At 40.9% G+C, this 25,332-nt stretch overlaps 1 protein-coding gene across 1 annotated transcript; it reads right to left on the reverse strand.

Annotated features, from left to right (window-relative positions):
* Positions 1-1,447: 1,447 nt before the first annotated feature.
* N4BP1 (NEDD4 binding protein 1) lies at positions 1,448-23,499 on the reverse strand. The gene is made up of 8 exons (XM_075282076.1): positions 23,404-23,499; positions 22,097-22,404; positions 12,679-14,171; positions 8,189-8,319; positions 5,946-6,042; positions 5,100-5,207; positions 4,307-4,414; positions 1,448-3,058 (listed from the first exon to the last, which is right to left on the reverse strand). Exons 2-8 carry the CDS (start codon positions 22,352-22,354, stop codon positions 2,719-2,721), a joined length of 2,535 nt encoding a protein of 844 aa, XP_075138177.1. The 5' UTR covers positions 22,355-22,404; positions 23,404-23,499; the 3' UTR covers positions 1,448-2,718.
* Between the last annotated feature and the right edge of the window lie 1,833 nt (positions 23,500-25,332).

Below are 25,332 nucleotides of genomic sequence, written 5' to 3' on the forward strand. Positions count from 1 at the left end.
AGCATGGTGGCCTTGCAGCTGGGGAGGTCCAAATCCAGCAAAAATCATCATCTGTAAGGGGTTTGTATGTATTTGCATGGGTTTCCTCCCACACTCAGACATGCCGATAGGGAATTTAGATTGTGACAGTGATGGAAAATTTCTTTAACATGCTGCTGAATATGTTGGTGCTATACAAGTAAGCAAAAGAAAAAAATAAATATATGTTTAAGGAAAATAAATGGTCTTTATTTTGAAACACCCAGAACATTTACAAAACCTGAACACAGAAACAACTGGAGATCCTGCAAAAATAATGAACATGGAAAGAAAGTTTTTTCACAAACATTTTGTAAAAGAGTTGGGAAAAGGCAAATTATTTATGGTGAATTCACACAAGGCAGATCTGCTGCAGAAAAGAATAGTGCTTGCAGAAATTCATGTAGGTACTACGAAAACGTTAAATCGGTGCCATGTTGTCGGACATCGGACACGAACCCACTGCTTTCTGCTACATATGGGCCAAATCAGAAGGAAGTTCCTAGCTGTGGAAATCCTGGGCAATATCAAGCAGGATGCCGATTTTATTGACAACAACGGGAGGAAGATTTGGAGCAGAATCTGCCGTGGATTTAGGGGCAAAAACCCCTAAAGCCGCATCAGATTCCTACGTGTGAACATATCCAAAGAGGTGTCAAGTGTATGTATGCAATTCTCAGCCACAAATCTAAACCTTATTTTTGTCATATCTATTTTCCAATCCTGTGAATGCAGCTAGCCATATACACAATGGCTACATCCCAAGAGCATGTATAAAAGTCAGTATCATTTCTTCCCCATTCTGTGCTACATTTGTTAATATAGTTTGCAGTTGAGGTTTTGTAAGTGTAAAAACAGTTTATTTACAAAGATAAAAAAAACAAATAGATAAACAATGCTGTTTGTGTAGCCATGGCAACCAAAACGGAAGCCACCATTCTTTACACTGCTGGCTGCATCCAGAGAAAGGATTACAATAAAGTTAAGGTTTGTATTGTCCTTCATGACAACAGAAGTAGAGCAGTAGCTAATGCACCTTACTGATGGTAAAAAACTAACACAGAACAAGGTTTTATTATCTAAAATAAATAGAATATTTACCTGGGTGTAAAAACCCCTCTAATACATAGTATGCAGATACACTGCAGTATTATATACACTCCATAACAAACTCTACATGTGCTGACAAATGTATACAATAAAGAAACAACATGGTGATGTGTTCTTGTCATCAGGAAGGGAAACCAAACTAAGCAACTCCCCTACTACAATCCTCTACAACCCCCATCTGTCCACTTTTTTGGGGGAGGCTTGCAGACCTTTATCACCTTGCTCCCATTTTTGGCAAATAGGTGGAACAGTTGTGTGTCAAACGCAAACAACAGTTTTTAATTCTCAATTTAAAAAAAAACAAAAAAAAACCCCTCAAATAAAATAATTAAAATTGCACCTTCTAACTGGGGGCACTCAGGTTTAACATTCCCTTAATACAAAGTAAAATCTGTTTTACTAGCAGTCATTTCTTTTTCGTAACTACTACTATGGTCTATTTCAGACACAATTTTCCATATGACTTATTGGGGGAGCTCTCAAAGTACTTTTCTTCCATAGACGAGAACAGAGCTGCTTATTGCCCACTTCCTCAACCAATAGCAGCTGACCACTGGTAGACCGGGCTGCAAAACCATCCTCCATGCTGAATCTGTCTACTTGTTTCATTGATTGAGGATCCTGTATACCAACCTGCCCTTTCCAGCTTCACAGATTGCAAGTGTACAATTGGACAAGCAGCGATCCAAGTGTTTCGGTGGTAGAAGCAACGCAACGCAACCTCCCACCCCCAGTTCAGGGGACCTGTATTGTAGCTGCACCTATAGCCCACTGGATTAATGCTTTATAGGTATTGATCAATGATAGTTTCTAAAGGTTTTGTGGGACTAAACTAACAATCAAACCCATCATATAACACAACACTAAAGGCTAGATCACATACAGCAGATTTGTTGCTGAAGATTCTATGACTGCTTCATTTTATGTGAATTATCCCGCTTGCACACAACCGTATGAATGGTCAGTGCGCTTTCTGGGTTTTTCCGGATAGTACACTGACCTATTCTTTTCTATAGGCCCATACACATGACTGTAAATTATAGTCACGTGTGTGGGCCCACAGTCCAGGCCGCAAAATATTGAACATGTCTTATTCCTGTCCGATTTTGCGGCCCTGCTTCCGCGGCTCCTATTCATTGAATGAAAGGGGCCTCTGAAGCACGGACGGTGCATGAGTAGCATATGGGTGACATCCGTATGTGGCTGTTCATTCACTGCCAATGGATAACGCAACGTGTGCAACCAGCTTTAGGCTTGCAGAAATCAATACACTTACCAACACAACAACCCCATTCAGATGAAATGAATACATTTTCAGTCTTACAAATGTATACAACAATTCTGCTGCCTACTTTTTACGTAGTAATTTGCTTAAGTTTTACTTTCCAGGAAATTCCAATTAAAATATGCAGATTAACTTATCTACAGACCTGTCAAAGCAATATCACCAAATCATGTCGCAATGGATATTATTACAGAAAACAAGAACAGCCAATCTACCGGTGTCACATCTGATGTAGAACAGAGAAGGGGTTTAAAAAAACAGATTTGTCAAGAAAAGATGAAAACTATGAACACAAACTGGGATGTTTAGTCGAGAATCATGGCTGACAGGGCATTAAGATCCCGCATGTAAGGATGTGCAGACAAGACCTGGTTGATTTTCTCCCTCTGTTGGGATTCAGGAAATATTTTTAAGAGGGCGTCTTTTAGTGATAAAGTCTCAGAATAAGTCCTCTGTGGGGGGACGACAGCTTGTGGGTGCAGTAAATTCTGGATAGCTGGACTGAATGTGGGTTTTTTGTCTATGGGTAGAAAAGCTCTGGGATGTGAGTGATCAGTGCTGGTTGGGAACATCCCGGAAACTGAGGTGTCATGGCTGGGAAAAAACACTCCGCTGTCTGATGAACGAGGGGTGAAAGGAGAATTTCTGAGGAAAGGAGAAGAATAAACATGTAGTTTCAATAAGCATATACAAATGATAGGAAATTGTGCAACTTTCTCATATACAACCCATCCTGATTCTGCTCTCATGCACCAAATCATTCTGGTATAGGACACATACGACAAGCTGTACTGTAACAAAGAATAAGGAATCATGCGCCAGAAAGTATTCAGTTAAACTAGATTATGTTGTTGCAACATCTTTCAATAAAAATGGCAGAAGTGAATAGTCATGAAATGACTTTCTCTATGAATATAATTCCAGTCTGACAAAGAACCTTAGTACATAAACATATCTTCTTCACAGATGTCGTTTCTTCCTCTCTTTGGAGTCACTTTAAACCTAAATTCTATGCATTAAAATAGTATTAGGGTATGTTCACACAATGCAGATTTTGAGAGAGAAATTTCTACGATTTCAGTCCAGTTTAGATGAATGGAATTGTACTTCCAATTAGAAAACAACTTTTCTTAAACAGTAGCGATTAAATACATGAAAATCTACTCTATATCTTAATAAAAAATATGGTTTCCTTCTCCACATACCAGACTGCTTCCTCCTCCTTCCTTTCACTCAGACTCTTATTTTTAATGGCACCCATACGCAGCCTCACACAGAAGTCTATGGAGAGAGGAGGCGGAGGCTGCCAATGGCTAGTAATTATACTGCATCAGGCTAAACAGTAGTAGAGCATTATCTTATAAGATAAAGTAGGTTCTCTCTCAGTGTAGCAGAGCTTAGCAGCTACAGTATGGGTGCCTTTCAGCAGCTTCCTTATCACTTGCCCCACTCCATAGACTTCTATATTGGAAACAACTTGGAGGTACTTTTTAAAGAATCTACTCTAAATTTATAACTGTAACTCATTGTATGTGGCCCCAAAATGAGGACAGTGTACTCTGTAAAAAGCACTGAACTTTCAGGAATGTACAAATTTAAAAAAAAATAAAAAGCATCGCTGTGTATTAGTTATATTCAGCTTTATTAGTCTAAAACACATAGAGGATGGGGCATTCTGTTGGATAGGTTTGGCAGCCTGCTGGTCCAAGGTGTAACCGCACTGGAGATCATCAGTATTTATAGTCTTTCTGCCTCCTTCTGAAAAATCAAATTCATCTCTGTATAACATATGACAGGAAATGGAGAGTTTTTCATTGTTTACTCCCCACCCATTGTTTAGTGTATCCTATAAATAGAGCAAATAAAAAAATAAAAATAAAAAGTCCTCCTCACCTGTGATCAGGTCGCTTGCTGAGAAAATCCTCCAGCTTGGGGCCATGTCGTCCCAATGGATCATCTGGGATCATGAAAATGTCACCGGCAAAAGTGTATTGTAATAATCTGGAGAAAGAGAGTAAACCATGAAACACAGTTATGAACCCTAGACATATCAATATTTCCTAAAGAGGCTGTCTGCTTCAGACAATCCTTTTAAGTTAAAAGTGTACTCTGAAAACAAACTGTACAAAATGTCCCATTAATAATGATCCGTAATCTGTGGAGGAACCGGGCAACAAGAGTTCAATCTCATCGCAGTGCCTCCACAAGTCAAATCTGAACTACAGTACCTGCAAACAACCTGCAAGGCGCGCTTTGCAGTAGGCCGTCAACAGACAGAAGGAACTTTTTTTAAAGGCTGTATCAAAGGATGTAAGAAAATATTGTTTTCCAACAAAGTATGGTTTTCCACAGTCAGTATACATACATATCATCATCGTGACCTATAATTAGGATATGCCACATAATATCTGATCAGTGGGGGGCCAACAACTGCCGGCCGGCCGACCCCGCATGAATCAGCTGTTGGGGTTGCTTCTATTCCCTGTACTACACAGTGCAATTAGCCAGAGGCAGATAGCTCCGTGCCCTGTACATTGGCTGGGCGCTGTTATTGCAGCTCAGCTTCCATTAACTAATGTGATCTGTGTGGGGGCCAGTTGTTGGCCCTCTACTGATCCAATATCTATGGCCTATCTTAAAGATAGGCCATTCCTCTTTAGACTGAAAAACAAAAATGACCACAGACCTTTCTTTGATAATCTTGGTCCATGCAGGAGACTCAACAACAAACTCACGCAGATTGTCATTTGTAACTACAATTCCTCCAGTCTTCTCTGCCAAGTGCAAAATAAACCTGCAGAAAACAAAGTTGTTTAAGCATTACAAAACCTTGTGGTCCTCCAGACCTCCAAGATGGAACCAAACTGACCATGTTACACCATACATATCTGTCCACTGATAGGATAACTATAGCGTAGAATATACAGACATAGGCAAAGGTTCTGATTCCTAATTAAATTTTTTTTTTTTTTTCACATTTTTTATGCTAAGTCCAAAGAATAAATGAATAGTATCTTATTATTCTGATTCACCATAGTAGCTGCACACATTGGCAACTGTCATTGTAACATGCCTGAACCGCCAACTTTTTTTTACTGGAACAGAACTTGTTTGATCTGTGTATAAGACGTACAACTTGCTGAAGTACAACAACGCCGACAATATCTCTTGACTCAACAGTAGCAGTTTGTTTTACAACACTAACCCCAGCCAACACAAAAGCATAACAGGATATTCAGGCAAATGAGCAGAGTGCAGTGTGTGCAAAGAGTATATAGTGTTAGGTCAGAGAGAGAAGGAAAGCTGCAAATACAGTGGAAGTCACTGTCGTATGAGGTTTGCATATAATATGCAATAGAAACATAGTACCATAAAACATAACTTATTAAATATTGTAAAAACCCGCTGCAGACCACTACAAAAATATCTGTGTATCTACACAAAGTGAGATGAACAATAAAGGCAATCAAAATGAGTCCAGAACTAACATTGGAAACCACTGATGTGGCCTTTTTATAAGAAAACTACACACCTGTCATCATGTGCTGCAATTCGAGAGCCCAACACTGTTCTGGAAGGGGTGAAAGATAAGATTCCTAGTTCTTCAAGCTGCTGAAGGAAGTGCTGCTCTGTATGAAATGAAAAAAAAAAGATGATAATACGTTAGGATGGAATCCATTTACATAGTTTTACACAATAAAAATCATTAATATCCTACTTCAGGTGCTTGTGATAAGACAAAATTTCACACAGCCATTGCCTGATGACAAAGAACCTGTTTCCGCATACATCTAATGGACAGCAACTGTGAATCCCCAGTAAGTGCCATGTGAGCACAGGTAAATGTATAAAATGGAGGGTCAGGATAGGACTGAAAAACAGACATTTTCTTATGACAGTACAATTTCCTGTTATTTTTAATATGTGCTTATTGAGTAAGGAAAAATATGAAAGTAAAAAATTACAAAAATATTTTGCAGCATAAAAGTTTCATTATGATGTCCAATAAACCACAGTGACATTATACTGTGCAGCAAAACAAGTGATGGGGGGGAAACAGCTACTCTATAAAACGTAACAGACAAATGACATTACGGAGTCGTCCATTTGATGGATTAGGTTTCGTTCTGAACTGGAGCGTCTCTATTAGGAGCTTCCGTCACTGGGTACATTTATTAAGCTACTTGAGCCTCTTTTTTTTTTTTTTTTTTTTTTTTGGAGTAAATTGCACCTTTTTGAGGTCTTTTTCTGCCCTACACTTCAACTAAGGACTCATTCACACGAGGGCCATGGGGGCGAATTTTGACACAGAGAGTGATGCAGGAGCCGCGTCACTCTCCGGTCAAAACCTGCCTGCCACAACCATCGCGGTCACGGCTTTCCCCTCCATAGCCGGCTCAAATGAATGAGCCAACAACGGAGGGTGCTGGCGCTAGGCGAAAGCCGCTGTCAAAACCCGCCCCTTTGTTCACGTGTGAACTAGCCCTGAGAAGCACCTGCGACTTTTGCTTTTTGGTGAGAAAAGAGGGTGTGAAGTAAATGAAGATCCTTTTCACGCTATATTCATGAATTTCACTTTAAAAAAAGAAAAAAAAAAAGGGCACAAATGCCCTCCAGTCCCTGGGCAACATAAAAGAGCCCACTAGGTTATAATGCATTACAAAGGGGCAATTGTGCGCTTTTTATACCTTTTTGTATAAATGTATAAGAAAAAAAAAAAAAGAGGCAAAGTGCACATGGCCAAAAAAGGCACGTGTAAACGAACTAACATTTAACAAGGTGCGCTTACATCAAACACCACAGTAAAACTAGTATAAGAAAAAAAAGGCACACCTGCGAAAAGTATGGCCAAAAAAGGGGCACATGATAAATAACCCCCACTGAGTCTGTCAAAAATCACAGCGAGAAAGTTCTGCATGCAGGACTTTTTCTGCCAGAAGATTGATGGAGGACCTAATTGATACCCAACAGACTCCATTATATTCAATGGAGTTCCTCTCAATTCATTGGTTTCTGTCATGAGATGGATCAGTCCTATATCGGAAGAGAATGGACTCGCACCCCACAGAAGTGAACGATCCTGAGTTATATTAGTCTCCATATTATCAGTATGCAAGGTGTATTCCATTTTAGTAACACATGGTCAAGATGCGACTACATGGCTATTATCTCCCAACTATCAGATCAAGAGTTACAGAAACAGCCAAATGTTACTGTTCTATGCAGTTTCCATAACTCTTATAGAAGTATTCAGCAGCTACACACATTACACAACACAGTGGGCATCACTGTTTCTATAACAAAAATTTTGTGCGTTTCTTTCAAGGGTTGTCCGGAAATCTAAATTGAAAGAAATAAGAAAGCTATCAAGGTAATGCTCAATATCCAACTGCTCGCTGCTCCTAACTCAGTAGTTTCTGGGTCATTCACCACTCTATGTTGCTTGCTCTTGCTCTATCATTTGTGGCATGACGTGACTGCAGCAGGTTCTAGTAGCGAGAAGTCCACACCACTGTTACGGCCAATGACTGGCTGCATTAGTCTTGAGTTTATGACATGTCACACATGGAGCAGAAGAACAGAGTAAAAGAGTTGGGGACTTCAGAAGTATAAGAATCGGAATAGGGAAAGTTAGAAACGTTGTTTTTAGATCTTTATGGCATTCTAATTTTTAGTTTTTCAGTAGTTGGCTGGAGCCCCCCCTTCCTTTTAATTCACTGCGTACACCAGGTATGACACACACTGGTAATGACCAAATGGATAACTCTACATTACCTGTGATGTTGGGATCTCGCTTCGTTCTCCACTGAGGAACGAACACTGTGATTTGCCGGTGTCCTTTCTTCCAGAAATAGTCTACTGCTATTGCAATTCCTCGACAGGAAAAGAACCTCTGTAAACCGTGGCTGCAAGAAGTAGAAACAAAGCGTTACAAAACATAACTCCTCAGATGTGGTTATCATAAGAAATAATTGGATTAGATTAGTGATCATAAGAAAAAAAACCAAACACACTACAATGCCATTTACAGACAAAGATATGTAAATCAGCATATCAGAGTGCATTTTTGTGCTAAAAATATTTACAATACAGGAAATATCTGGCAAAGATAACAAAAAAATAATTCCCATAGCCCGTCCCACCCCAGGATTAACAAATAAACACCCCTACACTTTCACTCCAGCAGTGAATCTCTGTAACCTCCTATTACAAGGCAGACAACATTGAAATAGTGACTATAAATACATGGCAACAGCCATGTGCAACATCAGACCACAGATATGCAGAGTAGTCACCCACATCCATGCAACTGAAAATAAATAGCACAAATACAACAGAAACTTTCAGAATTACTGAAGTTTCATTTTCAAATCTGTTTCACTATAACAAAGTGAAAATATCATAGTGACTATTAATAGGGAGATATGTTAAGGCTGGTATTTTATAGGCCACTCTTAATAAATTTGGTGCTACTTATTTTAGTGCTCCTTTTATTAAAAGGCAGGTATGTCTTAAGAAATCAGGCCATCTGAGCTAGAATTTCCTTCAGTTTACCAGTATATTATATACATCCACAGGGCTAAAATATAACTTTTATTAAATACTTGATAATAACTGTGTCAATGTGCATAAAAATATTATTCCTTAAACGCAGGGGAGTCAGGGACTGTAGCAATAAAGAGCCAACAAGTACACAGCCCAGAATGCAAAGACGCACTGTGTATAAATATAGAGCACAGATACTAAAACTCCCTCCAAATCAATATTTGAGAGTCACTTTAATCAATCGGATACCTACTGTAAATAGTCTTCTTGGGTCTGTTACTCTGTAGTTTAGGAGTGTCCTTATCCTTCAGACTACACTAGGACTGATATGAGGTTGGCACTGCATTAGGCAGTAACCTCAGCACTTGGGCCTCCTTCTACATCCTATGTCAGCCTAGAAGTATATTTGCAGTATGGCTCTTTATTGCTACATTGCCTGACTCCCGTGCATTTAAGGAATAATCATTTTTATGCACACGGACAAAGTTTTTATCAAGTATTTAATAAAGTGATATTTTCTTTTTTTGTCAATTATCAATAGACCTAATATACTATGTGTTTAGTCTGTGACCTTTGGTTTTTGGTAGTAGGCACATCTCTTAGCCATCCGGGAATCAAATCCACTGGGCTCCAGCAGCCACATCCCCTCCTACTGGTCACAATTGCCATTGTTAAATCAGCTTTGCAGTTTTGTAGGATATAAAATACAGGATCACTACTCAGTAGAAGTAATGAATTTACAAACTGACTCAAATTTTTAAGTAGATTTATCCTATATGTAAATGTAAACTATATAGCAGTGTTCAGACATGGACATAAGAACTTCATTATTACATGACCAGAATAAACATCTGCATCCTCAGCAGTCACTGTATGTAACACTGCTACCACCAGCTACTGCTGACACAATGACATTGAGCGTCATACGACTGTAAGAAATAGGATGTAGTAGAAATAATAGGGACTTTTCAGCTGCAGATGGACTATAAAGCTCATCATGCCTTAAGAACTGTGGTTTGTGTAACATAACAGGATATGCACAACAGCAGCTTTCCTACCGTCTGTATGTATGTACCCCATGTGACATAAGCGTACAGCCGTGACTCAGACCCACCTGCTGACTGACACGAGATCTCACAAAATGATCACTTTTTGTAAAATTAGAAAGATTTCTTATTTTAAGCCAAGACCTATTTGTACTGAAACATGGTGTCACCACAATATGGTCTTTAACAGAAAAATTATGAAAGTAATGTGTCTCACTCATCTACGCAAGCAAAACCATGAGCAAGTCATGAGTAATGTGGTAAAATACTGAGAACTTGCAAAAAAAAAATAAAAAAAAAATGCACGATTAAATATTTCTTTATATTTTTCAGACAAAATAAGGGCTAGTTCACACGGGGCTATGGAGGCTGATTTTGACTCGAGTATAAGCCGAGGGAGGCATTTTCAGTGCAAAAACTATGCTGAAAAATTCGGCTTATACTCGAGTATTAAAAAAAACAAAAACTAGCATTCGGTTAGGTAGTATAATATTTTTAACATTAAAAATAAGACACTTCTATCATATATAATAATGCCCTCTCTTTTGGTTTCAATGTTTCTCAGGTTTCTGTAAAGGCCCATAATCTATTTTTCAAAATATCTTAATATTTCTTCTATTATGACAAATGTATGACATCTTCCACTTGGCAATGTACTGTGACTAGGGCTTCAGTCAGTGCATGGGCTCAGTAAAGCTTTTAGATACTTTCTCTCTGACTGACAATCATGTGACTCAGGCTTATCACAAGATAATCCAGCACAGACCTCACTATAACGCTGGGTTTAAACGGGGATTTTTTTTTCCTCTAAAACCACATGCATTAATCTAAAAATGCATAAATTATTACATGCTTCATGTGGAAAAAGCAGAGTATCAAAACACCCTTTATCATGCGTTATGAATGTGACAACTATCTGACCTTCTGTCTGTCTAGTAAGAGGGCGTTCTGAGATTTCAGAGTGCCAGTTTAGCAAGAAGGGAGGAAGAAAGTAGCAAAACAAGTGGAGTTTTAATTCACTTCTACTACTGATTTATGCAAAGGTTGTCGAACAGTCAGTGACCAGTTAATCTGCTACGAAAGTCTTTGTGCCAGGTACCATAGGCCACTTTCAGAGGTCTTGTGGATCAGAAGCAATTTAGTAGCATTAAAGAGGACCAATTCAAGGTTGTCAGGTGGTTTTAATGTTATGGGTGATCAGTGTATACCAAATGTTTGTGGATACTTCTGTAATAAGAAAAAAAAACAAAAAACAGAAGTTTGCCCATGAGTTAAAGGGGTATTCCCACGTCGCATACTCACCAGTCTTCGTTGCTGTAAATTCTTCTTTCTTCCGACTTTGTTGCGTCATTGGTGGGCGGGGTTACAGACCCGGCATCTGCCTCTCTCTATTACAGTGCATGCCGGGTCTGTCGTCGCATTGTGAAGGCTAGACTGGTCTATGAGCATGCACGCAGGGCCAGCGGCTTTGCATATGTGAATACAGACCCGGCATCCGCTGTAATAAAGAGGCGGATGCCGGGGAGTGTAGACGCTGGCACAGATGCCTGCAACATCGCTATGCTATGCATGAAGCCAGCAGCGGCAGAAGCGATGCTGTTATTCCGCTCCTCCGCCCCCCCCCCCCCCCCCTCGGCGGCATCCGCCTCTCTATTACAACGGATGCCGGGTCTGTATTGGCGGCCCCTTCCCCCCAAAGGGTAAACTACCCCCCTCCCGGCTCGCTCCCGTGCACTTAGCCCCTCCTCCCTCCCCCCTCAGAGCAGCAGATGCATCACTTGACTTATGAACAGATAGGTCAAGGGATGTGTAAAAAAACAAAACAAAATAAAGTGATATAGTGGACAAACAAAGCAGTTTTGCTGAAGCAATGTATTTAGGAAAAGTCTTACATTCACATTAACAAGCAGTATAGATAGGATCCTTGTGATGGGACAACCCCTTTAATGGAATTCTTAAAGGGGTTGTCCAGGATAACCATAAAACCCTACACTAATCTAAACACCCTCCCCCTCCTATTTTCTAAATTACATTATTAATCAAAAGTGCGACCATCTCAGGGACATTTTTTGACTATTCGGTGACAATCTGTTTCCCCATTTTCGGAAACAGATAGTCACTACTATCCTCCCCACCCCCATCCACATCATCATACTTACTCATCTTCTGCCTTCCCTGGGGAACGGCTGCTCCTCCTTCAATGACATTGGCACGCACATGCGCAATATAGCCAGTATCCTAGCTTAGCACTGAAGCCAACAATACATCTCTATTGCACAAACTTGGAGCCTGCACAATACAGAAGTATTGAAGACTACGGCACAGTGAGAAATTCCACGTAGAAAGAAGATAGGTAAAGTATAGCAGTGGGAGGAATAGCTAGGAAGGGGGTGTTGGGGGGGAGAAGTAAGCTGGAGATAGTGTGAGAGCCTACAACTACCAGAATGCATTGCAGCAGGAAGCTACACACCAAGTAAACAAATGTAGAAGATGCTAGGCCTTGCCAGAGAAAACCAGAAATCACTCAAAACACTGCTAACGTTATATGGGTGCACTTATTAACTCATTAGTGACACTAATAAACTTTTTTTTTTTTTTTTTAATTATATTTGCCCGGAAAAAAACTAACTCTACAGTAATTTGCATATCCTTGAAGGAAGAAAAAGTGCTCACCTCATGGCAACATTGCTTCCATCGATAATGATGTGTCTGAGATTCTCTCTCCCAGGCTCATTCTTTAGCTCTAGTCTATATGGCGTTTTAATTGAATTCAAGAATATTTGAACGCCAGTTACAGATGGTTTGGTATTCTGCGATCTCTCAGATGCAGGGGGATTTACATCATTCTGCACAAGTCTTGGTGTACAAGTTAGATTACAGGATTTCACAGGGATCTGCTTTGTAACCTTGACTGACGGCAGGATAGAAGGCCCTGGTCCTTCTGGGATTAACACAGGTCTATTCCTTGGTGGACTAGAAGTACCCCTTGCAACAAAGCTAGTATTATTTGGTAAAGTCCTTTCCGCTTCTAGTCTTGCAGCCATAGATCCTTCAGTACCTATGGGGTACTGCTTTCTCACATTAGGCTTTAGAACATCTCCGTTACTGGATGTATGTGTACTGACAGGATCTACAATCACCTCTTGCTGTGGCCGAGATTCCTTTTTAAAAACTTTATTATCTTTAACATTTTCTTGACTGCAGGTCTTAATCTCTGCCCGTTTCTGCAGTATTGGAACCACATTACTTTCTTTTTCTATTTCTTCAAGAAGCTTTAAGGGTTCCTCGCCTTGCCCAAAGTCACGGATAACCTTTTCAACCACTTCCTTGGAGTATCCCATAGTCCTAAAAAAGTTTACAAGAATTTTGTATTCCGTTTCAGCGCTCACGGTGTTGTCCTCTTCTACAATGATCAGGGAGTCGTCACCTGAATCAGATACCAAGTCAATGACAGGCATATCAGATGAGCCAGCAGCTCTGGTGATGGGACCATCTACCTGAATGCATTCTAAAGAAAATGGCTTCTTCAAGCATCTTTCTTCATTCTCTGAACATCGTCTCTTCGTTGACATTCTGTCCTGGGGTGAATCGGATAAGAGTGCAGGGTTTGGTAGTATTTCTGGTACATTGGAAAAAACAGTGTCTAATTGGTTGGTCAGCTCCGTAACAGGGGTCCTTGTGTTTCTTCTTGACTGGTCAGTGCATTGACTACTGTGGGGCTGGTCTTTAGCATCAGTATTTACAGTGGCTATCTCAAAATCTGCATTATCTGGAACTGAACAAGTCTGGTCCTCTGAAGTGAGATTCAGGAGTTCCTCCTTTAACGCGCTGGGCAGTAATAATAGGTCCATTGTATATTTATCTGCATTGGCTTCCACAAAACACTTAAACCTCCGTTTTACCTCTGGTTCTCTGCTATGGGGTACACTTTCATTATTTTTAAAAAGTCTAACAAACTGCTGGATATGACTCTGAGCCAAGACAACGGGTTCGGTTCCCCCTTTAATACTAAGGATGCCGATTTCTGCCATGGCCACATGGGCACATGTTTCCGTAATGAGACGGTTGAGGAATAAACTTTGAGCGCCAGCAAATATGCAATGCATCTCCTTGGGGTAGCTTTCTTTCATTACCATCTCAGGTTCACAAAGTCCTTTCACAAACTCCTGAAAGAAAGTAAGAAAGATAGTAAGATCCTCATGTCTAGGGTCCAAAAAGAATCTTGATTTAATAGAAAAAATAAAAAATAAAAAAGAAGAAAAGATCAGAGGGTCAAAATACTCTAGCTATAGTTCATATTATGAACACATAAATAGTATTACTATTAGCATATCTGAGACTATGTTTATATATTGAAAATTTCAAACTTTCTAGATTAGCAGACCGGTGGTAAGGCTTCCCTCTTCAATCAGATGATCGGTGGGGTCCAGGGTGCCAGACCCCCACCAATCACACACTGGCCTCTAATCACATACAGCACAGGACTTCCGCCGGTAAAGGCAGGTGTGTGCTGGACTAGACAGCAGATGTGGACACCGGAGCATCAAGGACAAGCAAATATGATTTTTATTTTTTAGTGTTTCACCATCCGGCCTCCTCCTGAGTTCCGAAATTCCCAGATGACTCCCTTGAAGCCCAGAACAACTCAACACCAGTCAAACAATTTTCCTTACATAAACTACAAACCAGCTGGCTAAAACTGAACCAGGTAAATGAAGTTCTCTTGGCTGAAGCACCTAACAGCAAATTGGTAAACTATAGCTTCAACATCTCTATCCCTGGAAACCACAATCCTTCAGAGCTCAGACCATGGAAACGATTCGGGTTTAATTATTGATGGGGAAAATGTCTCTCAGGGTAAGGACATGCATTCAGCTTTTGCCGATTACATTTTTGAAGGTAAAACCAGGAATTGATATTAAAAAAAAAAAAAAAAAAAAAAAAAAAAAAAAAGAGAAGTACCATATGTTATACACAGTCTACCAATAAGTATTTGGACACCCATGCAAATGAAGATATCTGCGGTCGTGATGTACGTCACGCCTTCCGCTGTTAAATAGGAAACAGCACTAGCATTAGCCACATATAAGATGCCACGAAGTAAGTTGTCCGATTTTGAGAAAGGGGTAGTAAATGTGGGGTACCACAGAAATGGTCGATCCTTAAGGGACATAGCAAGCAAACTGAATTACCCAAAATCGACAGTGGCCTATGTGATTACGAAGTAGAAGGTGAACGGTGATTATCGGAATGTGCCCTGAGTGGGCAGACCCCCGAAACTGGGAGATTGGCCAGCACTTGTTGCTCTGAGAAACTGCACCCAACCAATGGCTGACATACACCAGCAGTTTCACCAGGCATCCGGGAGTATTGTGCCGATCAATACCATCCGTAAGGAAGCATCGCCTAGGTTCTACCAACTACTGAATATGAATAAATGTTTTACTATTCAACCACAAGTGTCCAAATACTTATTGGTAGACAGTGTATACATATTCTTGTTTTTCATTTATAGGCTCTGTCTCTTTCCCTCTTGTCCTTACTGTTGGGGTTCTTCAGGGCTCTATCCTAAGCCCCCTGCTCTTCTCTCTCTATACTACCCCTACTGGACAAACCATCTTTATGCTGATGACACCCAACAATATAATATCACCCCTGCACTAATAAAGAATACTACTTACTGTCTGTCTGCTGTCTCATATCATGTCTTCACTTTATCTAAAACTGAATCTCTAAAGGACTGAACTACCTAAGGGTATGTTTACACGGCAGAATTTGCTTTCCGAGTGTGAACACTTCCATATGGCTAGCCGCGACGGGATGCTGGTGCAGTGCATCGGCATCCAGTTGTGGCATTCCGCTCTGGATTAGGCCCAAAGAATGGGCCTAATCGGGAGGGAGCACCGTGCCGCAGACGAGTCAGCCGTGGCAAGATAGGGCAGCTCACTTTTTTCTGCTACTAGCTAGCGGAAAGAAGTAGTCAACGGGGGACATTTATGAGGCGGATTCCACGTCAAAATCCGCTCCAAAAAACTCTGTGTGAACATACCCTAACAGACCTAACCCTGATATTTCTATTTCAGTCTCCGTCCAACTATAACTCCCAGGAAGTATGCTCATTGTCTCAGGGTTGTTGCCCCAATTCAGTACATTTCCTCCCTCATCTCTGTTTATCGCCCAACCAGTGTTCTTAGTTCACTCAATGACCTAAGACTAACATCCTCCATTATCAGTACCTCCCATTCCTGTATCCAAGACTTCTCCCGAGTTGCATCACTTCTCTGGAATGCTCTATCCTAGACAATCAGATTAACTCCGAGTTTCTACAGCTTCAAGCGTTAACTAAAGACACATCTCTTCAGACAGGCCTATTGCAATTCCTATTCTAGACCCTTCCACAATTAGAATCCAGAAAAACAAACTTTCTTTTGTTCATGCTTCGACATTACCCTACAGGATATGATGGCATATTGGACTGTAACTTTATATATCCAGACACCATCTGCACATGAAAGGACACTGACTGGTGATGGCTCATACAGCTTTATTTACGTATAATGAAAGTAACCTCTATCACTTAAACTGCTTCTCCACTGTATAAGCAATGCTACCTCCGATGCCGCCCCTGCTACCTCTTGTGTCACCCCCTCTACCTCAGATTGTAGGCTCTTGCGAGCAGGGCCCTCAGTTCCATTGTGTGAATTGACTTATTCTGTAATGTGTCTCTGTCTGTACTTGGACCCTACAATTTGTAAAGTGCTGTGGACTATGTTAGCACTTTACACATAAAATTATTATTAATGATAGCTAGTTTTGGCTTCAAAAATCAAACCCTGAATGGGAGTCTTTATCCCAAGGAACCAGATGTCAGTCATTACTAAACAGTCATACTTGCATCTAAAAGCACTGCAAATATTAGGCACCATGCATACAGGAGAATGTGCTTCCTATGTGGGGCCGAGTTTGCAGCGGAATGCAATTGGATAACATGCAACCAACCAAGTGTCATCAGTGTGCATTCTGTGATGCATTAACATCTATGAGGGTTTCCAATCCACTCCGATGACACAGATCGGAATGAAACAGTCGGAAGCTGCATAGAAGTCAATGCATTGTGGAACGCACACTATTGACACTTGGATGTCGCTCAATTGTATTCCGCTGTAAACTGGCCACACATCAGATTTACCACTTGGTTATACTGATTTTCCAGGTTTATTAACTTGCTACTTATCCATTGGATATATGATAAATACTTTATTAGTGTGGATCAGATTACTGGAACCCCCATAGAATGGAGTGTTCCATTGTTTTGCAAGTTTGGTAGACTGCTCCATTTTAAACTCCTCCTAGTGGCAGCCATGCAGCTGGAAGTGTCCCTGTTCTATTGATTGATAGAGCCCCATAGAGTTGATTGAGAGGAGATAAAATGTTTCAGGCACACTTCATTCCACCAAATGGCCTATTCACACTGTTAAAGGGGTTGGCCACCATTAAGCTGAAAAAAAAAAATCAAAGGGCCCCAGACAAGTCAGAAAGATGTTTTATAGGACAAATGTGCTATAAAAATGATTTTTAGCTTACCTTTTCCCCATTAAAATGAGATTTTGCAGTGTAAGCTCAGCCAACTTGTGTGGGTGGGACTTCGACAAACTGAAAGTGAAACTCCTGGTCTGCATTCCAGTGCATATCCCATAGGTATCGGAGGGGAGTGATATATATGTGAGGGGATCTTGTGGAATATTTGTGGAGATATATATTTATATACAGTTCTCAATTAGTTTAGGTAAGGGACAGAACACTTTATTTTCACTCTTTCACTATGTTTAGTTTGAGGTAATGTCTGCGAGTTTAGCCAGCGCTTCCTTTATACACGCAGACCAGCTCAGTGCGTCTGCTCTAGTAATAGAAAAATCTGGAGAGCAGCACAGGCGCACACAAAGTCACATGACATGGTCAAGGCTGTGTCACATGTCCCTTCATGTCACGCACACGGTGGTCAAAGGAGGCATGTCAGGGAGCAGGCAGAGCCAGCACCAATGAATTTAGCAGCAGTGTCAATGTCTCTGCTGATCGCACTGGTCTGGGGGGGGGGGGGAGGCTGAAAAATGATGATCCAGAAGTGAAAATGAACGTGTATGATTAAGTTTATTAGTTATCTTTGTACTACTGTTTGCTATAAAGTGCCAACCCATTTAAACGCCTTCAAAACTTCACGGATGGACTAATGTCATGCCCTATAAATACACCTCCAAGATATAGAAATACATCTCCTCCAGTTCATTCAAAAAGACAAATCCAGCAAGTTCCTGTTACAATAAACCTTGACAGAGAAGTGTATTGCAAATGTTTGTTGTTCACTCCCACAAGTCAGATCACACAACACTTCATATAAGTTGGGAAAGCAATTCTAAGGAAAAAAAAAAAAAAAAAAAAAGAATCAAGAGAGTGGCTCCCAGACTGTGTCACAAACTGGTCCCTTCATATGTGCAAACAGTTCTCAGAATATCCTGGATGCATCCTCTGGAGTTTCCCTGTGTGGTGACCTGTTTCCACACACTTCACTTTGTCCTACCACAAAACTACAAAAAAAAAAAACTTCCTGTATAGTGGTGACTGCAGAATACTTCCTCATAACTCCTCATTAGGGCTTTCCACACATGACTAGGCATTTTGTCTTACTACATATGAAGTTTCCACCAAATCCAGTTAATCAATTATTAGTAATTGCATTCACAACAACAATCAATGTCAAGTAAAATGAAGGGCAAGAACAAACATCGGTCCCTGTTTTCTCCTGCAAGCTTAACAGCCACACAGTTTTGCTGGTCTATGCAAAAAGACGAGAGCAAAGCAGTAAAACATTAAATAAATTGTTGCATGCTGGCTGCAACGTGTCCACACACTAAATATACAGTACTGTCCTGTGGCTGTAAAGATCATTTGGAATTGCTGGCGGCTACAAAAGTAATCCTATGAAAATCAATTCACAGCAAATCAGAGGTTGGAAGCACAGTCTTCATCTAATAGCGCTGATGAAGTTATCAGCCAAGATTATGAGATTACAAGTGTCAGCCAATAGAGCGACCATTCAGATGACACAACCAAGACTCGGCCATGTGTTTAACAGATCAGTCTTTTTTATGGATATTCATCTCAATTAGAGATGAGCGAGTACTATTCGAAACTGCAGTTTCGAATAGCACGTTCCCATTAGAATGGACGGACGCAGCCGGCACGCAGAGGGTTAAGCGGACGGACGCTGGCACAGGCTGTGTGCCGGCTGCATCCATTCATTCCTATGGGAGCGTGCTATTCGAAACGGCAGTTTTCAATAGTACTCGCTCATCTCTAATCTCAATGACAATTTTTTTTTCCTGGTCAACACAGGGACGAAAAAGTTGGTCATGTAACTAGACAACTTAAGTTTTTTTTTATAGAGCATGTGAATCTGGACCAAAATGTAATGCACTTAATTTAAAAATATTGCCTTTTCTTTTCTTGCCCCTAGGTGACTCCCTTCCTGCTAATTTGCTGTTCACTTCCTGTTGCTAGGAAAGCTCAAGACAGGAACGCAGTAAGCATTGGTTGGAGCGTCAGATTTCTGTTGACACACTGAAAGGGTTAAGGGGGGCAGGTCTCTATTCATAGCCTCTGCTTGTTTTTAAGTTATTGAAGATGGTATTTTAGTCATAGACAGCAAGCAGCATTTCTGATTGTGGTCAGATTTCTTTTTTTTTTTTTTTTTTTTTTTTTTTTTTGAGTCATGGATCTAGCTGCATCACAACCTGAATCTGCAGTCATGTATCTGTGACAATCAGGTCACTTGGGCTTTTCATGTAAAGAATCTAGGAGTAATAATTGATATAGTGGGGTCAGATTGCTCTGTATTCTACATGACCAGACAGAAATGCAAATTGTGTTGCAGCCAAAATGAAGCTACTAGCAGCAGGACACCATACATGAAGGCTTACACAGTAACAGAACAGACTGCCCAGCAAGATCCTGCAGATATTTAAACTTCTCAAGAAAACTCGGGTACTAATTACCAGACAATTGTAAGAGGTTTACACAGAAACATGGGATATTTTTGCTGCATTCTTTCTGAATAAATCTCCAGTACTGTATATCGCAGGAGGCAAGTGTATAAGAAGATGTTTTGTAAAATATAACTATACTCTCTTCATGTGAGATTTGTGTCACAATTAACTGGAGGTTACAAAAGACTGTAATCCTACTGACCTGGTTGTACAGGTTTAGTAGAACTCTAATTTCCTCAATAGTCGAATAGCTTTTAAAAGGTTAGGTTCACATCTGCATTAAAGTCTCCTTAGGAGACTCCTCGGCAGATTCCGCCTAAAATCATTGGAGATAAAAGCCCTGCAAAGAGAACAATTTTTATTTCCACCCGTTTAATAGTGAAAATTATAATCTATGGGGTCCGTGGGTAACCGCTATTTAAGCAGACAGGCCCTCCATCTTTCAGGTCCGCATGCAGATCCAAACGTTAGAATCCCATCAACTTTGCAGGAACTTTAGAACACCGCAGCCAAACCGCTGCATTTACGCCACATGGAGCCCCGGCCTTAGCCTTAAAAAGGCAAAAAAAAAAATCTTCATGTTTATTTTCTCGCATAATTGCAGCCTTAATATTGCTATAATTAAAGTTATATAGCTTTTGGCTTAACTATAAGGCTGCATTTAATTTCATGTGGTTTTAAGTATATGTTTTACTTGTTTAATTGAATAAACTTGATTTATTGGAAAAATAGTGTTTTTTGCGTTTATGTTGCAGTGCAATTGAAAAATTTGAGAACTAAATACGGTAATTAAAACAAAGTTATTTGTTTCTATTTAGTCTCCTTATTGGATTTTTTTTTTTTTACAACATAATAGAGTATAATTATGAATCTGTAGCTGCAGAGCTGTAGCATTTGCCAATAAGGAGGATGGCCCCTTTAGCAAATGCTATATCACTACATTGAGTACACGTGTATGGGACATACCCTCCCTAGCATTCCTTATTTTACCCTTGTGTGAACCCAGCGTCAGGTGTCATTTTGCGGAACAACAACAGTTTTTATTGATACCATGTTGGGGAATGTACGATGTTTTGGAACACTTTAATTTTTTTAGGTCAGCAAATCAGAAAAAAAAAAGTCATACCAGCGATTTAGATTTTTTTTTTCCTGCTACAAATGTTTTTATGTTTTAATATTTTTGGCATTTTATGATTTAGGGATATCTAATGTGTTTTTTGTTTATTTTTCTTGGTTTACATTTTTATGCAATCTAGGGAAAGGGGGTGATTTTAGCTTTAAAAAAAAAATAAATCTGTTTTTAAAATCTGTTGCAGACAGGCTTACTAGTTAAAGACGACCTTTCACCACTCCAAGCCTGTGCAGCTTTCTGCCCCATGTTATAGATGCAGCTGCACAGACTCTGGTGCACTTTGAATTGTCTGTAGCTCCCCTCGTTTTGGAGCTCTGAGCCCCATTAATTCTGGCGCCCTGTATGTTAATTAAGGGCTTCACTGTCAGAAGGGCATTTCTGACAATGAAGAAAGCAGCTACGTCAGTCTAACACTCTCCAATTAGCAGTGGACAGTGTCCAAGCTGCTTTTGCTGCGTGATCTCGGGAGTTCTCGTGAGAGCAGGCAGTCCTCTCTTCACAGAAGACCCAGAGAAGCTATCCAGGCCAAGTAATGAAGTGGATGAAGGAGAACTTCACTGACATTGCTACAGGTAAGTAAAGAAACCCCTAAGCAATTAGCATAAGTGCCCAGTACACCCTATGGACCTAGATCTAGTCCCTATACAATGAGCATTAACCCCTATAGCCCCTAGGCAACTCGCATTAACCCCTATAGCCCCTATGCAACGAGTAGTATCCCCGTATAGAGGGGTTAATGCTCGTGGCATAGGGGCTATAGGGGTTAATGCTCGTTGTATAGGGGGATACTGCTCGTAAAAAATATTAACCAAACAACCCACAACCCTACTGTGCTATGCGTGTACCCCTATAGAAGCAGCGCAAATATTTATAAACCATGATTTCAGTCAAATTGCTTTTTGTTTTGCATGCACTGTACCTTGGCCTTCAGCACAGCTTGTCTTTTGCCTTTCAGTTGCAGCCAGATGCGTCCTAGGTTCGTTCCACTTTCTCCTTCTGCAAAGCTGAAGTTCTCTAAACACCCCAGAACTGTAAATATCACTGGGAACAGTGCTTGCACCCGGGCCCGGCTTTGCTCTAATAATTTCCTTTGATCTCCTGGGGCAGTGAATTCATCCACCACATCAGTGATGAGGGTCTCATCTTCAACCCTGCTCTGTACGGACACGTGAGCCATCCCTTATATATGATCAGTCCGGAATGGCGGTCATGCTGGATGCTTTGGGTCTGAGGGAGAAGCAAGAATATGGGAATATTAAAGGGATTCTATCATTGGAAAAACTCATTTTTAACTAAGCATATATTTGCATAGCCTTTAGAAAGGCTATTCCAGGCATATCTGTAATCAGTTAACCCACTCAGCTGTTTTTGAATTAGCGAGCTTTTATTGATATGCTAATTAACCACCTCTCAGCACTCAGGAAGTTCACTGACCACTGTGTGTACACAGGGGGAGGGGAGAGCAACAAATTAAAGGTATGCCTGGAATAGCCTTCTAAAGGCTATGCAAATATATTACCGTAGTTAAAAAATGAGCTTTCCCAATTATAGAATCCCTTGAAGTAGCAAGATAACGAAGATCCATTTACTTCAGCAATTAGTTATACAATGAAATTTCTTTACTCTCTTGAGGATGCAACCTGAACAATGTAGAAGCAATGCTAGAGTGAACTTACAGTAAGCGATTATGATCTTACTAGTCACTATAGATTGGAACATTAGCTCATGGGGTAAATTTCAACTATGTCACAGACCATAACTCCAAAAAGTGAGAGAGAACATAACTTGGGAAACTAATACATGGAGAGTATACAATACGAGTGTAAATAACACAGAGGGGCCAGGCATATGCTGGTAACCACAATAAGGGGGCGTTTTAACAGTGTAATGAAAGTGACAGTATATTGGTTTAAAGAAGGTGAGGGGGGCAGCACACGAGGGTATTGGCTGTGAGGTGGGCAGCACACGAGGGTATTGGCTGTGAGGGGGGCATCACACGAGGGTAATCACAGTGAGGAGGGCAGTACACGAGAGTAATGACTGTGAGGGGGCAGCACACGAGGGTAATCACAGTGAGGAGCGCAGTACACACGAGTGCAATGACTGTGAGGGGTTACAGAATATGAGTTTATTAACCCGGAGGGGGCAGTAAACCAGTAAAGTTACAGTTAGAAGGGCAGTATATGGGTGTAGGCTCATAGGTCGGTCGGGGGTGAGGATACTCACATAGCCATGCAGAGGCCAGTTCTCCGGGACTCCACAGTCCAATGTTTCTCTCAGTTGCACAAACAGAAAGTGTCACAGCCCAACAGTCCAAGCACCAAACGTTTCCGGGTTTGAAGGTCAACGTTCAAAACACTAGAGGCAGAAGTGTCTTCTCAGCACAGCGAGCCGTCTATATGATCTCCGGAAACATGGCAGCCGTTACGCAGTGTTTACATCGTGCCTAGTCAGTTTAACCGCATGTCCGCGTGCGTCAGTGCAGAGAAAATGGGCAGGACTTATTTCAAAGGTTCTAGTTGGCACTTACCTCAGAGGAAGTTTGTAGTTTATTATGTGCATTATGTACAACGCTGGTCTGCAAACTGTTGTTGCAAAAGTCCAGCGCCTCCCGTGGATGCTAAGGGAATTCACAGACGACGGAGAAACATAGTCAGTAAAGTAGAAGACCATTGTTGCAAAAGTGCTGAGAAAAATATCATATCGAGATACTTCATGAAGACAATGCAGGAAAGGGAAAATGGGGACTGTCTTTACAACAGAGCATGGTTACTATTGTTGAAGTTGGTAAAATATCAGTGGGGTTGTCTAAGAATTGAAACAACTTTTGTGGAAGTTGGGAGAAGGTGTGAACTTAAAAAAATAAATAAAGCATAATTTGCCGCTAGGTTCACAACTGCGTTCGGGTTTCTGTTCATCAGGTCCAAAGAGCGGAAGCCTAATCCACTTAAAAAAAAGCAGTTATCTGAGGAAACCTGCAGATCCCATAGACTTTTCTCTCCGCATTTTTTAAGCAGAATCAGGGATGGAAACCCCGAATGGAGACAGGATGCAGGTGTGAACCTAGCCTTAGCTGTCCCTGCCCCCTGTTGTCTGCTGCCGGTGTCCCTCGCTGATGTGACTGTTCAGATCAGTGGCCTCAGCAGTCTCTGGAATTGGTGACCTATGTGAGTGACATCACTGGTCCTTCTCCTGGCTGGGTTCACACGGGGGTTTTTGGACTGGATTTTGACTCGGAATCCACCACAGAACCCAGTCCAAAAAACGCCTCCTATTGACTTCAATAGCAGCCGTTCACTTCCTTTTTCCACGAGCGGTTTCTTCCCGCTCGCAGAAAAAAGAAGCGACCTTCCCTTTTTTGCCGGGCTTCTGCAACGTGACAGTCTCTCCGGACTAGGCCCATTCATTTGGGCCTAATCCAGAGCGGAATGCCGTGACAGTCGTAGCTAGCCGCGGGATGCGTATTTCGGACCAGATTCTGGTGCTTCTGATGTCTTTTCAAGCCATTCTTGACATTGGCTCAAAAAAAACAAGCAAAATCTGCAGCAAAAAAAGTAGCTTTTGCCATTGTTCTGGAAAAGCTGCATTTTTTTTTTGTTGCAGATTTTTCATTTTTTTTTTTTTTTTTTTATTTAACCAAAGCCAAGAGTGGCTACATGAGTGGAAAATATATAGGAAGCACCTATACTCCCTTCTGCTCAATCCACTCCTACAGCAAAATCTGCAAAAAAACAAACAAACTGCTTTTCCACTCATGGGGCCTCAGACTTAGTGGCTTCCCATCCCTGGGATTCGAAGCATAAGTAAGTAAAGCTTATGATGCAGTGATCAATATCTACGGTAATGCTGGTGGTTTCCCTATAGGTATAATTGAAGCAGAAAGTCCACAGAGGAAACCTCTGCAGACTTTCTTTGAAAAGCGCTATGGGAAAAACTGCATTGCATTGTCGCCGAGGTTTTTCCCGTAGAGCTTTTTTTGCTGCTGGAAGCTACATAGGGCCTTAGCCTAAAAGGCAAAGCAGGTGTGTGGATGGGAATTACCCAGTCAATGTTTTTCTTGACTAACCTGCACTGACTATGTATTTTTAACCAGTGACTCACATTATTCATCCTGACAAGAAAATCGGGTTCTTTTTGGACATTCAGATTGTTTTC

Source organism: Leptodactylus fuscus, chromosome 7, assembly GCF_031893055.1.
Source record: "Leptodactylus fuscus isolate aLepFus1 chromosome 7, aLepFus1.hap2, whole genome shotgun sequence".
Lineage (NCBI taxonomy): Eukaryota > Metazoa > Chordata > Amphibia > Anura > Leptodactylidae > Leptodactylus > Leptodactylus fuscus.

Excerpts from the sequence above, each read along its gene's own strand:
- N4BP1 (XM_075282076.1), bottom strand. The coding sequence starts at position 22,354 with ATGGCTCACGTGTCCGTACAGAGCAGGGTTGAAGATGAGACCCTCATC. Across the intron at positions 8,320-12,678 it reads GGAAGCAATGTTGCCATGAG|CCACGGTTTACAGAGGTTCT; the intron begins GTGAGCACTTTT and ends TACTTCTTGCAG. Across the intron at positions 3,059-4,306 it reads AGCAAGCGACCTGATCACAG|AAATTCTCCTTTCACCCCTC; the intron begins GTGAGGAGGACT and ends TCCTTTCCTCAG.